The 15,675-nt window shown below is 44.1% G+C and overlaps 1 protein-coding gene and 1 long non-coding RNA gene across 2 annotated transcripts; one reads left to right on the top strand and one right to left on the bottom strand.

Annotated features, from left to right (window-relative positions):
• Positions 1-1,372: 1,372 nt before the first annotated feature.
• Tm4sf20 (transmembrane 4 L six family member 20) lies at positions 1,373-15,271 on the top strand. The gene is made up of 4 exons (NM_001109618.1): positions 1,373-1,602; positions 7,152-7,217; positions 11,811-11,962; positions 14,182-15,271. The coding sequence occupies exons 1-4, from the start codon at positions 1,420-1,422 to the stop codon at positions 14,459-14,461; spliced, it is 681 nt and encodes a 226-aa protein (NP_001103088.1). The 5' UTR covers positions 1,373-1,419; the 3' UTR covers positions 14,462-15,271.
• Positions 5,359-13,810, bottom strand: LOC120094722 (uncharacterized). The gene is made up of 2 exons (XR_005489244.2): positions 10,393-13,810; positions 5,359-7,175 (listed from the first exon to the last, which is right to left on the bottom strand). It is a non-coding gene; the product is annotated as an uncharacterized LOC120094722 (long non-coding RNA).
• Positions 15,272-15,675: the final 404 nt, after the last annotated feature.

Here is a 15,675-nt window from a genome sequence, read left to right as displayed (position 1 = left end):
AAAAAAAAAAAACCAACCAACCAAGCGAACAAACAAAAACCAACCAACCAATCAAAAAACAAAACCCAGAAACCAGAGAGTAGGAAAGGAGAATTGATTGTGAGATTACAGGCCAGGACTGCAGTTGTTCTTTGTAAGGTAAAAAGCAAGATATAGCAAGCCCCTGGGAGGTCCCTCCTCTCCACACGCACGTGTTTTTCACCAGACCCCCAGTAAATGCAGCAGACTCTACTACTGTAATCATCATCATGTGCAGCAGAATCTGTGGAATCTGTTCTGGGGGCAGAAGGAGGGTGTTGTAGGCAGAGCTGGCTGATGTCTGTGTGTTCTTCAGGATGTATTCATTTGAATCTTACCAGCTACCCGTACTCAGGTACGGCCCCATGACTCATCTTCCAGTGAATGAACAGAATGCAGCAGGCAGGATCAGACAATCAAGAGAGCAGCTGCAGTTTCAAACCTGGCCTTCGTGTACATGGGGGCCTAGATTCAGATGCTTAGCCACGCCTCTTGGGGACCCCCCATCAACGCAGCCTCCTGTGGGCTATGGTGACCACTCAGTGTGAACGAGCACTTTTGCACCTGAAGCTTCTTCCAGTTGATAAGGTCTTTCCGTGAGGGCTCACGTGCTAGGAGGAAAAGAGCATAGAGTCACAGTCTAGAAAAAGAAACCGTGGTACATGGTTCAAGGTCTGAAAAAAGCCAGACAGCATCGTGTTCCGGCCAGTCTCCCTACTGTTGCTTTTATCAGAGTTCCCATGTTTGGTCACTGCTTTCTGGTACCATTAGCCAAACCTCCCAGATGTTGTAGGTTAGTTGTGTACAAATGTTCTACTTTATAAGACTGGAAGAATTCAGGATAAAAATGCTGTATGTGAGACAACAGCCTGAAAGGAAACACGAACATTTAGAGTAATCGGGAATACTTGGAGAGAACTGTTTTCCTTAATTTTATAGAATGTTCATATTCTTACTGAATAACTCTAAAATAAGGATACTTTATATAATGTCCTTATCTTATCCAATAATATTGACATATGAAAAGTAGTTTAATCTAATTGGATATACCTTTTGTCTTCTTTTTACAAGGCTCACCAGTAAAGGAATATTTTAGGAATTATGTCACACAAGCCCATTTTTTTTTATCACTTTTAACTCAACTACATTCATGTATAAATTCGCCACTCAGCAAACACAGATTTGTTTCCCTGCCTGTTCCCCCTCATCCTATCATAATATGATTATTGGTTCCCGTCATAATCCCCATAATAACATCCTGCCCTACTGGACTCTGAACTGCTTTCCACAGCTCATTTTTCATAAGTGGTAAACTTTAACCAGAACATGGGGATAAAAGGCCAGGCAGCACTACACAAGCCCAGCCACTCTGAGGAGGATTCTAACTGAACCAGGAAAGCCATGACGTGCTGTGAGGGGTGGACATCCTGCAATGGCTTCAGCCTGCTCATTCTGGTCCTGCTAGGAGTTGTTATCAATTGTATCCCCCTGGGCATCAGCTTAGTGGAGGCAGACTCGGTTTCTCAAAACCCCATCTCCTGCTACGAATGGTGGTTCCCGGGGATTATAGGAGCAGGCGTGATGGTGAGTAATGCCTACATGAACTAATTTGGAGCAGGGTGTCAGATGCCTTTAACTATGACTTTCAGCCTTGAGTTTCACTCCACCTTCACAGGACACGGTTAGGAATGTGATTACCATCAATTTATACTGTTACATTGCAAAGATTGATAATTTATGTAAAGAAGACCATGGTCCATCTTAAGGACCTTAAGGCAAGAAGTTGACAGGAGTAGGTTAAGTCATTACCTACAGCGTTTCTTCACAGGCAGGATGACACTCCTGAACTTTACTATTTAACATTAAGGAATTTCAGTTTTTCTTTTTTTTTTTTTTAACATGGTCCTGGGGATGGAACTCGGGGCTTCACATACTCTCTGGCCTCTTTCCCTTTGCCCCACTCTGATTTCTAGGTATAAAGACCCATGGTGGCAGCAGTGGGAAGCCGCTCTGTGGGAATGAGAAGCACTCTTGTGTACAGCAGTCTTGGAGACGTCATAGTGAGCCTCAGCCTGCTTCTCAAGGGAGTTGGCCCTAAGACAGAGATGGAAATCCTGGGTCTCTTTTATAAGCTGCTTGGCCATGGTCATGGTGTTTTATCACAGCAACAGGAGAGCAACTAAGCCAGTGTCTGGCCTCAAGGACTCTTTGCTTTGACGATTACATAGACCCCAGAAAGCTTCAGTTTTATAGTTTGATGGTGGAGAATGGGTGTTCCTTGTTGAAATCTGACACAGGGTGGGACAACACAGAATTCTTGTGTTCTTCACAGTGAACCATCAGACTCAGGTTTCTCATCGCCTCCTGGAGATTCTGATGCAGCCAGTCTGGGTAGAACACACTTGTAGAATTCAACTTTCAGATCCAGAAGACCATGAAAGACCAGAGGTCCGCCTTGATAATCACCGTCACTGACTCACTAACCCTCGGGCTCTGGCTTGCTGTCTGTGAAACGGGACTGGGATGTTCAAGTTGACAATTCAGCACCCAGGATCCTGCTCTTGTTTGTCTATCACTTGTGTGGGACACCAGTGGGCACAGTTAGTGCCAGGGGGGTGGTGGGGGAGAAAGAGAGAGAGAGAGAGAGAGAGAGAGAGAGAGAGAGAGAGAGAGAGAGAGATTACAATGGTTTTGCAGATAATGAAGCAGAAGTAAGTATTAGAGAAACTCAGAACATAAAAGAGGAGTTCTTCCTTGGATTTACTTATTGGAGAAGTATCATATCCCCGCCCTCATTTCACTCGTTTTTTTCTCTCCAACTTTACCCACACCCAGGATCTTCATGAGCTTATATGGGTGAACAAAGCTCATCTTTGAATCACCAAATTTATAATATGTGTAGACACACACACACGTAATGTATGTATATATATGCATACACATATATGTATAATATATGTTGTGTGTGAATATGCAATATATATATACATATATATGTGTGTGTGTGTGTGTGTGTGTGTGTGTGTGTGTGCATGATGCATATAAGTGCCTGTGGAGGCCTGAAGAGGGCACACGGTCCCTTGGAGTTGGAGTTAAAGGCACTTGTGAGCCTCCTTATGTGGATGCTGGGAACTAAACCTGGGTTCTTCACAAGAGCAGAACGTGCTCTTAACCCCTGAGCACCTTTCCCACCTATGGGTCGCTATTCAGTGGAGACCAGTTTACTGCTACTGACTTTCTCCCTCAGCTTACATAACAATTTTGTTAGAGCGGAGCGTGGTGACATACACGTGGCATCCTACCACTGAGGGGGATGAGATCAGAGGATACCAAGTCCCAACTCACCCAGGTTACATAATGACACTGGGTCTCAAAAGTCCAGCCAACCAACCAACCAAAAGACCCAAAACAGCTACCAGCCAACCTCAAACCCTAAGCATTAAGCCTAGTAGGCCACAGTATATAAATCCGTGCCCTCCGGCTGACCCCCTGGATTTGAGCCCATTGGCACTGTAGTCATCCCAGGAGTCTTCCCACAGGCTGCTGCCGTTTTTGCCTTTGCCAACAGGAGCGATCTAGCCATCTGTTCCAGGTAGACAGCCACAGGAAAAGCTTTTGCAAAGATCTGGGCTATTCAAACTGCCGCGCTAGCTCTCTTCCAGGCTGACCAGTGTCCTCTAGGAGGCTCCTGGCAGGTGAGCAGGGCGGGCCTCCTCTGCAGGGCTGGCCTCCTCTAAACCTTGTGTCAAAAGTCAGAAGCCTGCGGAGCGCATCTGAGCCTGGCAGCTTCTGCCAAGCTCCTAGCCATTTAGAAAAACTCAGCTATCTGTAGATGTGAATTGGCATTGCCGAAAGCACAGGAGAGAATATTTTAAAGACCTGCTACAAGAGCACGAGGTAAACAGACCAAGAGCACAGGGGGTACAGAGCATTCATCTGCTAATGTCCCACTGGGGAGCCTAGTTTAGCCTACACACTGCCTGGTTTCAGTCCTATAATCATCTTGACTGCAATTATCACGTGTACTTTATATGCCAGAAAACAGAAGGTTGACTATATTGGCCAAGTCACACAGTGGGTGTGAAACCAAGTTCTAGATTTACCTCATGCCAAAGCTAGTTAAATACCACAGTCCTCAATCTCTGTCTCAGGCCACAGAGGTCAAAATAAAATCCATAAAGTAAAAGGACCAGGAAGCTGAGTCATAGAAAAGTCCACACACCCTCGAAACACATCAGAGAATCTGGACTCCTTGTCTGGCCTATCTCCCTTCCCTCAATAAATATTAACCAAAGATCATTAGAGCATCACACTCATGGAGAAGACTGATGCTCTTCATATGCAGACCCTCGGGCTGGAGGTTAGCCCCACAAGGTGCTAACAGCAGCGCTCTGAAGGCCAGCATGTTCTCACGATGCTTGGCCTCACATAGAAGGATGAAGCAGTCTTTTCCTTGGGGAATTGCATCCCTTGTGACATCTGTCAACTCTCACTTCTGCAGGACACTTTGTAAGGAAGGAGTCACTGTGTGTCGAGCATTTGGTCAGTCCTTAAAACCTCTGGGCAGTTGCTACATTCCAAATTAGTACCCTTCAGAGGTGGGAATCTTACAGGAAACTGCACAACACAACCTCTGGGGTTCATTATTGAGTCCTGAATGAAGTCATTTATTTTATGACTTTACGACCGACCCCAATCAGAGGTGAACCTTTTTATCTTTTCAAACTGTAACCAAGTAAAACATCATGTAGTTAATTATCTTTAAGATTATCTACTAAGGGGAGGGGGAATGCCGATATAAATGTTACTTGGTCAAGCATTAAGAGCATTTGAAAACGTTTGTTGAAAACGATAAGCAGAAAGGCTCTCTTACTTTATATAATGTTAACTACAAGCCTGGTCTAACTCGTTCTTTTTATTGATTTTACCCATTATGTAAGGGTAATTTTTCAAAGCCAGTTATTAAATCTTAGTGGAAAACAAGTGGCTGTCAGTCAAACAGATTGGAAGATTGTATGCAAAGTCTTTACAAAACAGAGAGCGTCTAGGCTCATGCTGAGCTATGGCTTTGCGTGTTGCTTTCATGATCAAGAGCCTAGAGGGCTCCCCAGAGTTCGGCTTCTAACACAGTTTTTAATTAAGGCTCTGTGTGCTTCCTTGATGAAACTGTACAGTTTCTAGAACAGGAGGTAAGCATGGGTTCCTGCCAAAGAAAACAAACTGTAGTTCTTTGTAAAAAGAAGAGAAGACCGAATTTTACAGACTCTCAAGCATTCAAATATGCTTAGGAATATTCAACCCTTTTAACACCAAAGTAGCCACAGGTAATATGAAAATGGGTTAGGGTTCCAATAAAACTTTATTTATAAAACTGACGTGACAGAGGTGGGAAAGGACACACTCACTGATTCCTGTTCTACTTGATTTGTTATGTAAGATCTGAAAGCAGTGTCTTCTGGGAACAACCAAAAAAGAGCTTAGTGTATAAATGATGGCAAAGATTTCTTTTCCCTTTCCTCTGGGCTTTCAGCTGGGCCCAGGGGTGGTTGGGACATCCATATGTATGTGTGGCTTCTGAGTTGGAAAGGTATCAGTGTTCAGTGAATAAACAAAGCAACAACACGAAGTGACATGAAGTCAGCAGTCCATTAGACCGGGTGGCGTGTGCTGGGGAAAGCTGCTTTGTGAGAGGCATAAATCTGTTCTAGCAAAACCAGTTAGATATGGAAGACAAGGAGGGTAGGAGGGTGTGTGTGTGTGTGTGTGTGTGTGTGTGTGTGTGTGTGTGTGTGTGTGTGTGTGTGGCAATTGGAGGGAGCTTGAGATAAGCAAGGGTGCTGGGGTTCCAGGAGCAAAGAGTGAGTGGCTTTATGAATTTCAGGTCAATGTGGGGCCTAGCTTGGCTCTGAACTCTCGTACTTTCTTGTAAGCTCCTCAAACTTACACCACCTGTTTTGGCAGTGGTAACATGGGGGAGGGGAACAGGCCACGCACCAGTGCTCTGTCTGAGGATTGTTACAAGGGTGGCGCAGACCAAAGCATGTCAAGTTCCAACACCTGGTGTGTAGTTACAGAGCCTGGTCTCGTTAGCAGAGCAGAACAGTGGGAGAACCATTCCAGGGTACCTGGGATGCACCGGCACCCACCACAGCTACAAGTTTGTAAGTGGAAGGAAAGCCACTGATATCCTGTCGTTCAGTGATACAAAACTCTTAGTTAAGAGTTTCTAGCTATAGCTGATAGAGTTCTTTTTAAAAATAGAAAACTCTTAATAATGTGATATCATTTACGGCTCTCCTCAGCAGGACGAAATACAATATATACCAAACTTCTGCCTGCCTTTCATCCCAGCACTCAGGAGGCAGAGGCAGGCAGATCTCTGGGAGTTTGAGGCCATCTCTCTCTGTAGAGAGTCTAGCAGAGGCAAGGCTGGTCTTGGCGAAACATCAGTGTAAAGTATAATCAGTACTCGTTAGGGATACAGGAGCAGAGAAGGGCACGACGGGGGATCAACAGTCATTCTCAAAAAAAAAAAAAAAAAAGGCTTGAGAACCCTGGTAAGACGATAGTAGTCTAGGGTGTAGAATTAAGAGTGATTAACCAGAGGGAGTGGTGGTGAATTGGTCCCTGTCAAAGGCAAGCAAACAAAACTGTCCATTTCCCTCTTCCCAGATTGACTTGTTTAATTTACAGGAAATTAGATATGGCTGAGGAGATATAGAAATTAGATATAACTTGAGGAGAGGGAGGGGAGAGCTAACAGGGGAGAGAAAGGTGGAGGGAGTGGGAGACAGAGAATAAAAGGTAAATTTGGGTGGCAGAACCAATTCTTTTAAGATTCCTTCTAAAACTCATGCAGTAGTAAGCCATCCCACTCTACTTGAAATCCTGGAGGCTGCAGCCGATATGGTAAACAGGAACACCGACAGAAAGCTTCCTAACTGCTACGACAGTCTTTAGGGCTGAAGCTGATGTGAAGGTTCTCGGCACAACGATGTTGCCAGATCAGAGTTCCTCTTTAGTTCTCCTGGGCCCGGAATTTCCCAAGGGGTCATAAATGGAAGGCGGTGATGACTGGGTTTCGCTCTGATGAGAAGAGATAGTACTCATCTTTCCCGAAACTTTCGTTCCAGGCCATCCCGGCAACAGCGATGTCCCTGGCAGCAAGAAAAAGAGCGTGCTGTAATAACAAGACCGGGGTGAGTAGGAGGCAGAGGGCTTGAGAGCAGAAGCACGTCGACCCTCCCACTCATCAGCTCCTGCTGGGCCTCAGGCTTGGGCAACACTGTCAGGGGTGGTTAAATAGTCACGTAGACAGTGACAAGAGACCTTTTCTTTTCTCGTAGACATTTAGCTTTGGAGCTAGCCTTTGATCCTTTCCTCAGCCTTCAGTTCATCTAAAGTATCAGAAGCTTTGCAAGAGAGAATTCGCGTCGCATCCAGAACTGTATTCCATTTCAAATCTTGTTTGGAGTTCTAGATAATACTTAGGACAAATGTACCCTCAGTTTTTGCTCGTTTGTTTGTTGTGTGTGTGCATGTGAGGGTTAGTTTGCCAGGTCAATTGCTCATAATTACTTCAGATTGTTTTTAAAGTAGACAAGTATTTTTGAAACATTTAATACCTACCATATTTAATTCCTCAAAACTCCTAATGTGGGCAATAGCCAGATCTTAGTTTATTTTAATTAATAATTAATAAGATGGGGGATGTTTCCTTTTTCTTTTTCTTTTCCTTCCTTTCTTTCTATCTAAAGACAGATTCTCTGTGTAGCCCTGGCTGTTCTGGAACTCACTATGTACACCAGGCTGGCTTTTTTTTTTTTTTAATATTTTATTTATTTATAATCTATGAGTACACTGTAGCTGTCTTCAGATACACCAGAAGAGGGCATCAGATTTCATTACAGATGGTTGTAAGCCACCATGTGGTTGCTGGGATTTGAACTCAGGACCTTGGGAAGAGCAGTCAGTGCTCTTAACCACTGAGCCATCTCTCCAGCCCCCCCAGGCTGGCTTTGAACTTGCAGAGACCTACCTGCCTTTGTTTCCTGAGTGATGGGGACTAAAGGCATGTGTCACCATGACTGGCAGGTCTTGTTACTGACCAAAACACTGATGGTTAAAAAAAAATCATATTGAGTATTTTCTAAACCAGCAGACTCCTCTGATTTTCCAGTCCTTATACTATATAAGCCATGAACAGGACACTGAGGGTCTAATTCTCTAAGGCTGAGATAGACCAATACAAGTACCCACCCATCATAAATACATGGGGCTGAGCTCAGCATAAAGGTTTTAAATCAATGGTTCCCAATCAGATGGGAACACACACACACACACACACACACACACACACACACACACACACACACACACACGGAGATTTAAAAAACTCAAGTGACTGAGAGGTCCCCAAGATTCTGTGTGTTTAATTCTTCGGAAGCACCCAGTGATCCCAACATGGAGTTGGGTAAGAACCACTGTCCTAAAGGGAGTAATGTCCACAGAAGGTGGATTGTGGGGTTCCTTTTTTAATCATCACTTTATGTATATGGGTGTTTTGCCTGCATTTATGTCCATGCCTGTGGAAGTCAGAAGAGGGTGTCAGCTGGAGCTGTGTAGGGCTGGGTTTCGCACCTGGGTCCTCTGGAAGAACAGCAATTGCTCTTAACTGCAGAGCCATCTCTCTAGTCCCAGAAAAAAAAAAAATAAGTGTGGTTTTTGTTTGCCTGTTTTTGTTTTTAAACAGAGCCTGCTTCCGGCATTCTGTTCATGTAGGATTACAATGGTCTCTTTAACCACAGTGTTTGTAGTCTGTCTTTGTTCCTAGTACTTTGGTTTCTACTGACTGTCACTTTCGTTCCTAAACTGCCATAGCTTGGCGCAGTTTGTCTTGACCCCACTTCTACGTGATACTCACAAGTTCTCAAGACCTCCTGGTTTATTTCTGATTATCTGAACTGGAAAAGTATCTGAACACTTGAGCTTTCCTCAAATCCACTTTCTATTAAAATGTTTTTGCATGTATCCTTTCGTGAACAATGACCCTAAAGTTCTGTCTCCCTTGAGGATACAAGCAGAATGGGAACTATTTGTCACTTTCCAATTAGGTTGTCTCTCTGTGTGTATGTGCATGTGAGTGCAGTGCCAAGGATGCCAGAAGAGGGCACTGGACGCCTTGGAGCTGGGGTTACAGGATGCAGAACTGTAGATGCTGGGAACGGAACTTGGGTCCTCTGAAGAGTAGCTTGCACCCTTAATCACTGAGCCGTCTTTCCAATCCTTGACAGAGGCACTTTTCATGTAGATTCTGGCTATAAGTGAGGTTGTTTTTCTCACACCAGTCTTGAAAATAATTCAGTCATGCTTCCACATACTCATGGGTTGTTTGAAGCTGAGGATCTGCCAGGGCTGCTGGGGGCAGCGGGGTGGGACACAGAGGCATTCTATAACATTATTTATGCCATTAGCAATAGTTCTAGTCATTTAAATAGTGACTACCTGCTTATATCAACGTCATAACCCCCCCCACACACACACACACCTTAGCAAAGCTTTCCAGTGCTGGCAGTCAGGTGTCCGAGTTATAGTTAGTGCCTCTGGGTCAAGAAAAGGCCAAGGTGGCATAAAATGCTCCTCCCTTCTCAGCAGGGCAGGAACGGGTCAGCAGGGCCTTCCCGGTTTCATCTTTCCTTCCTTCCCCTTTGCTTTGTTTCTCAGTATGATAAGATTTTGCTGAATCACTTGAATGACTGCTCACTTAGGAAGTAACAGGTCAGAGGTAACAGCCGCTCTTCTTGATGAGTAAATTTGGCAACTTGTATAAATCACAGTGGTGTTGGAGGACCAGGATTAACAACTGATCCTCACTCCTGTTACCGTGTGCTTCCAGCTAAGGATGCTAAGGGACACGAATGGGAACATGAGTGTTTCCTAGATGAGTTTCCCGACAAGCTGTCAACCTCTTCCTTTCTACTTTTCTCCAAAATGAGAATACCAATAGATCTGTCTTTTAGGGTTGCTTGAAGGAATACTGCAGATGAGGCCACATGCCCTTTGCATACCTGTCTATTCATCAAGGGTCTGAAGCACACGGTATACAGCTCTCTAGGAGCTAATAAGGGAAGAAAAAATGCTCTTATTTTCATTTTTGACTTTGAAATAATCATAATCACTAACAACTCTGTGAAACAACTAACACCTAACAACTCTCTTGGGGGGGGGCACATTCAACATTTTTGTTTTTTCATGCTGAATTTCACATCGTTTGTGTGACTTGAATTCAGAACACACTTTCCCTCCAACATGGTTATCTAGTCACAGAACTCATGGGTCGTCTCTAGATAGTAAGAGAATTGGTTGATGACTTACAGTCTGTAGTCCAACTCTCCAACAATGGTCAGCAGCAGCTGTGAATGGAAGTCCAAGGATCTAGGGTGGCTCAGTCCCACAAGGTAGACAGGCAAAAAAGAGACTCTTCCTTCTTCCAATGTCCTTATATAGGTTTCCAGCAGAAGGTGTATCCCAGATTAAAGGTGTGTACCAACACGCCTGGGTCCAGGACTTTCTTTGTCCCAGGTGACCTTGAACTCAGAGATCTCCTTGCCTTAGAGTCATAGCCACTTTGCCTCAAGATCTCCATACCAAGATCCGGGTTAGAAACTTGTATCTCTCAGCCTCAAGATCAGGATCAAAGGTGAGCCTTCCAATTCTGGACTGTAGTTCATTCCAGATATAGTCAAGCTGATAACCAGGAATAGCCACTACAATGGTTATATAACTATGGGCATATTTAGAGCCTCCACCCCTACTCCAAATGGACATGTGGCATTGTTGAGATAGCTTTTAGTTGTCACACTGGACTGGGAGAATAAAGTGATACGTGCGTCGGATGGGTGGAGACCAAGATGGCTGATGCATCCCACTCTGCCTTGGATGGGTCCCAATGGCAACACGTCCCCTCCAGTGTGCCCAGCTGAGCAGTTATGCTCTCAACTCTGCTGCTGACTGATTACTTCAGGATGTTGGCCACTGACTACTTACAACATCAGTCAAATATGTATGGAAGCCAAGAGTCCAGAAATAAAAGTTTAGGTAGTTAAGGTCTAGTGGAGGTTCAATGTAAGTTAGAACTATATACCATAGAAAAGGAGGAACCAGATTTCAGTGGCCAGAAGGAATTCATAAACCCAGGAATACAGAGGTTGAGATTCTTCAGAGACATCAACAAGTGTAAATATCTTTTGGCAACTGTAATTAAACTGCACTCTCATGTCTCAGGACCACACAGGGCTGGGGAGATGGCTAAGTCAGTAAAGTGTCTGACATACAAGTGTGAGGATCTGAGTTTGGATCCCTAAGGCTCACATAAAAGTTAGGTGAGGTGGCATCTGCCTAAAACCCCAGTGTTAGAGGGGCATAAAGGTAGATGCCAGAGCTCAGGGGCCAGCTGGCTTAGCGTAGCGAAATGGTTCATTCAGCTCCAGGTCCAGTGACAGACACTGCCTCAAAAACAAGTTGGAGAATGGAAAGCGATAAGGGGAGACACCTGATTTCAGCCTCCGGTTTACACCCCTCATGCACACGAACACACACACATGAATGTGCAGAACACACTCACACAGACATGTACCAATACCATGCTCATATGTACACCAACAAATAAGGGGAAAAAGATGTAGGAGCACAGACTGAGAGCAGTGACTAAGTGTTGCAGGCTGCTGCTGGAAAACCTGAAACAGACGGAGGACCTACAGCGATGTGTGTGAACGCCCTGCTTTGTTTTCCAGATGTTTCTTTCATCACTCTTGAGTGTGATCACAGTCATTGGTGCCGTGTATTGTATGTTGGTATCGATCCGAGCTCTCTTGGAAGGACCTCTAGTTTGTAACACTCAGGTCAACAGTACTGTCACATGTGAATTTTCATTGAAAAACCTAAGGTAAGTCGAGCTTGTCACACTGTCTCCCGTAGCTGTGGCCAACTATGGTGTATAACTGTTAGGCCGTTCTGACTACTGGGCAAACATTTGTAGGGACTTGGTAAACTGATACCAATACCTCACGCCTCACAAAGAGGTGGTGTGGCTGCTACGTCCTGAGTGCTTCTGGTATGGTCTCATCTGAAGGGTCTTGGCTATCTCAGGTGGCTTCTACACGTTTTGTAAACATTCATCTTTCTTTTTTTTTTTTTTTTTTTTTTTTTGGTTCTTTTTTTTTTTGGAGCTGGGGACCGAACCCAGGGCCTTGCGCTTCCTAGGTAAGCGCTCTACCACTGAGCTAAATCCCCAGCCCCAACATTCATCTTTCTTAAAAGTTCTGGGAATATATACTTCATTTAGACCCTTGGGGTACAGTAATGGGTGAGTGAGAGGAACATTTACTTTCTACAAATCTGCACAATTTTTGTTTAAATTTTAAGAAAAGGAGTGTTTTGCCTGCATGCAAGTGCACCACCCATGTATGCAGTACCCATGGAAAGCAGAGGAGGGCACTGTACCCCTGGATCTAGAGTTAGGATTAGTTTGTGAGCCACCATGTAGATGCTGGGATCTGGACCCAGGTCCTGTGCAACAGCAACAAAAGCTCTTAACTGCTGGGCTATTTCTCTAGACTCTTATTATTATTGTGTGTGTGTTTGTACTGGAGGCCACAGGGGATGGACCCCTGTAGAACAGGGGTTACAGGCAGTTGTGAGGTGCTCCTAGTGGGTATTGAGAACTGAACTGGGGTCCTCTGGAAGTACGTGATCTGAAACATCTGTCCATCTGCTCTGAACCTATGCTATCAGTTGTGAACTATAGATGGCTTAAATACTCTGTATGGTGTTCCCACCTTGGTAATGTTTGCGGGTGCTGTGTGGATAGGTGTGCACATGTGCCAACTCGTAAGGAGGCCAGAGGTTGGTGACAGCTGTCCTCCTCAATGCTGGGTTTATCTCTTTGGTTTTCATATGGCTATTGATGATCTAAAGTCTGGCCCTCCGGCTTTCACAGAAAGTGCTGTTTGCAGGGAAGCACCATTCCAGCCTTTTTACTTTTGAATCATCAATCAATCAATCAATCAATCAATCAATCAATCAATCAAAAGAAACAGCAGCTAGTAAATGCATGTGGCCATGCTATACATTTATAGACAGGAATAAAAATATTTCAACTATGCAGTAACACATAGCATTGGAAGTTACATATAAATGGTCCATTGAGACAATTCTGTGTCTAAATTTAGGCCTACATTTTAAAAACGGGAAGACCAACATAATTTATTAGCTACCTCTAATTAGTCACTTAGTTCCGGAAAGCCAGATTTAACTTTTGTATTTTATTAAACTGTTTTCCTCCATCACCTATAGTAAAAAATGGTTTTTCAAAATTTGCATGGCAGCCATTTCCGTGGACTAAATAAAACCCAAAGAAATTCCCTTAATAGTTAGGAAAATTTGAACTGCCAACCACAGCTACCGAACACATTTAACACTCATGGAATAACAGGAGCTTACTGAGGTAGTAGGTAGCAGGTTGAGACATTCCCTCCCAGACTAGGTGTTTTCCTGTGGTGTCAGGGAAATCCATAGGCTCATAGGCCATGTGTTGCAAATACTGTTATTTTCTCAGGTTCAAAGTCAGTTGTTGGGATCTAGAAATGCGTCTCCCTAAGAGTACTCCATTTTATTGACCCCCACCCCCAATCATTTTGAGAAGATGTCTTAGGACTAAAAGCTTCTTATGTTATGCTAGAAGAGTCATACGTCATTTTAATCACATATCGCCTCAGAGCAGGTCTATGTGAAAAATTCCTCTCTCCCCCTCTCCCCCCCACTCCCCCAACCCCCTCTCTCTCTGTCTCTGTCTGTCTGTCTGTCTGTCTGTCTGTGTGTGTGTGTGTGTGTGTGTGTGTGTGTGTGTGTGTGTGTGTGGTAGAAAAGCTACACAGACAGGTTCACACCTCTGATGCTGTTGGTATTTATTTGCATGCTGACATGAGAGAGCCTCAGTCTTAGATGGCTCGTCTTCAGATCAGCCAGGGTTTTAAGCACTAGGGCCATGCAAATGTGCTGAGCAAACCAGATCTTAGCTATGGTTTCTGGGTACATTGGGTTGTACTATGCTGGGGTTTTTATTGTCTTAGTAGGCATATCTAATCCTTTTCCTTTTCCCTCCAGTAACTTTCGTCCTGAATCCTTCAACCTGCTGTGGTTCTTCAATGACACTTGTGTCCCTCCTACTGATTTTAAAAACCCCACTATCAACAACATGGTCAGTAACTTGAAAATACCCAACTCCAACTCTGAAGAAGACAGACACAGGATTTTCCACTTCTCAGTGTTTATGAGTCTCCTGCTTGTTGGAATCCTCGAGCTCCTGTTTGGGCTTAGTCAGATACTCATTGGTTTCCTTGGCTGTCTGTGTGGCGTCTCTCAGCGACGGAGACAAATTGTATAAAGGGTAATAAACTAGAATGTTGGTACTTTGAATAATTTGAAAATTTGCATTGTAATCTCAACAATGAAGCATCTTCTAGAACACGGAGACTTTTAGTGCAAACAGATTTTTAGAATCATCTCTGAAGCAACTTTCAAAAAACCAAAATCCAACCTATCAAGCTGGGCAGGGCTGGTGCACGCCTTTGACCCCAGCACTCAGAAGCAGAGGCTGATGGATCTAGAATCTGAGGTTTGTCTAGTTTACAGAGCAAATCCCAAGACAGCCAGGACCACACAGCGAAACAAAAGCAGAGGAATGGCAAATCAAACTCTCACATAAAGCACATTGTATGTGCAGAAAACCTCCACTCTGGAAAACAGTCATCAGTGGTTGATACTGGGGAGAAGCGTAGAGAAGCCTTTTTATGCCCTGTCTATGCTGAAAAGACATTTGTTTGACCTTATGGTTATAGAAGTCTGTGTCTTAGCTTTAAGAAATATATATTACATATTTAGGGAGGAAGACCATGGTTTAAAAATACTCATCCCAAAGTGAAAGGAAAATGCTGCATTTAACTGAGAGGCACACAGCAGCAAGTCCTACTCTACTTCCTTACGTTTGTATCTGTTCACGATTTATGGCTATACCTTGGTGGGGGGTGGGGTGGGGTGGTGGTGGGAATCAGCCTTTTAAAAGCTTTTTTTTTATATTTATGCTGGTCTTTGAAAGACAGGTAACAAAATGTATTTATTGTATTAAAATGTTAAGAAGTAGAAAAACCTAAAAATCTACAATTGATTTCAATCTCAATTTTACAGGGCGTATGATTTGAAAGCGGGCTAGAGATGGCTCGTTGGGTCAGCATTTGCTGTTCCTGCCGAGAGTGTGCCTTTGGTTCCCAGCACCCACACAGGCACCTCACAGCGACCTATAACTCCAGCTTCCAGGGAGTCAGGGCCTTCTTCTAGACTGCAGGGCAACTGTGCACACACAAATACAAATAAACCAACCTTAGAAAGTGGTTTTCTGAAGTGAGCTGGACAGACAGATTGGCACTTAGGAGCACTTGCTGCTCTTGCAGAGTTCCCGGCATGTACACGGTGGCTTGCAATTGTCTGTAACCCAAATTCCAGGGGACCCAGTACCCTATTCTGGCCTCTTTGGGCACCAGGCTCACATGCACTCACTTAAACGGCAGGCCAAACAGTCAAATACATAAAATAAAAATAAAT

Source organism: Rattus norvegicus, chromosome 9, assembly GCF_036323735.1.
Source record: "Rattus norvegicus strain BN/NHsdMcwi chromosome 9, GRCr8, whole genome shotgun sequence".
In the NCBI taxonomy this organism is placed as follows: Eukaryota; Metazoa; Chordata; class Mammalia; order Rodentia; family Muridae; genus Rattus; species Rattus norvegicus.
Note: the sequence above shows the minus strand (reverse complement) of the source record. Positions and strands in the feature narration are given on the sequence as shown.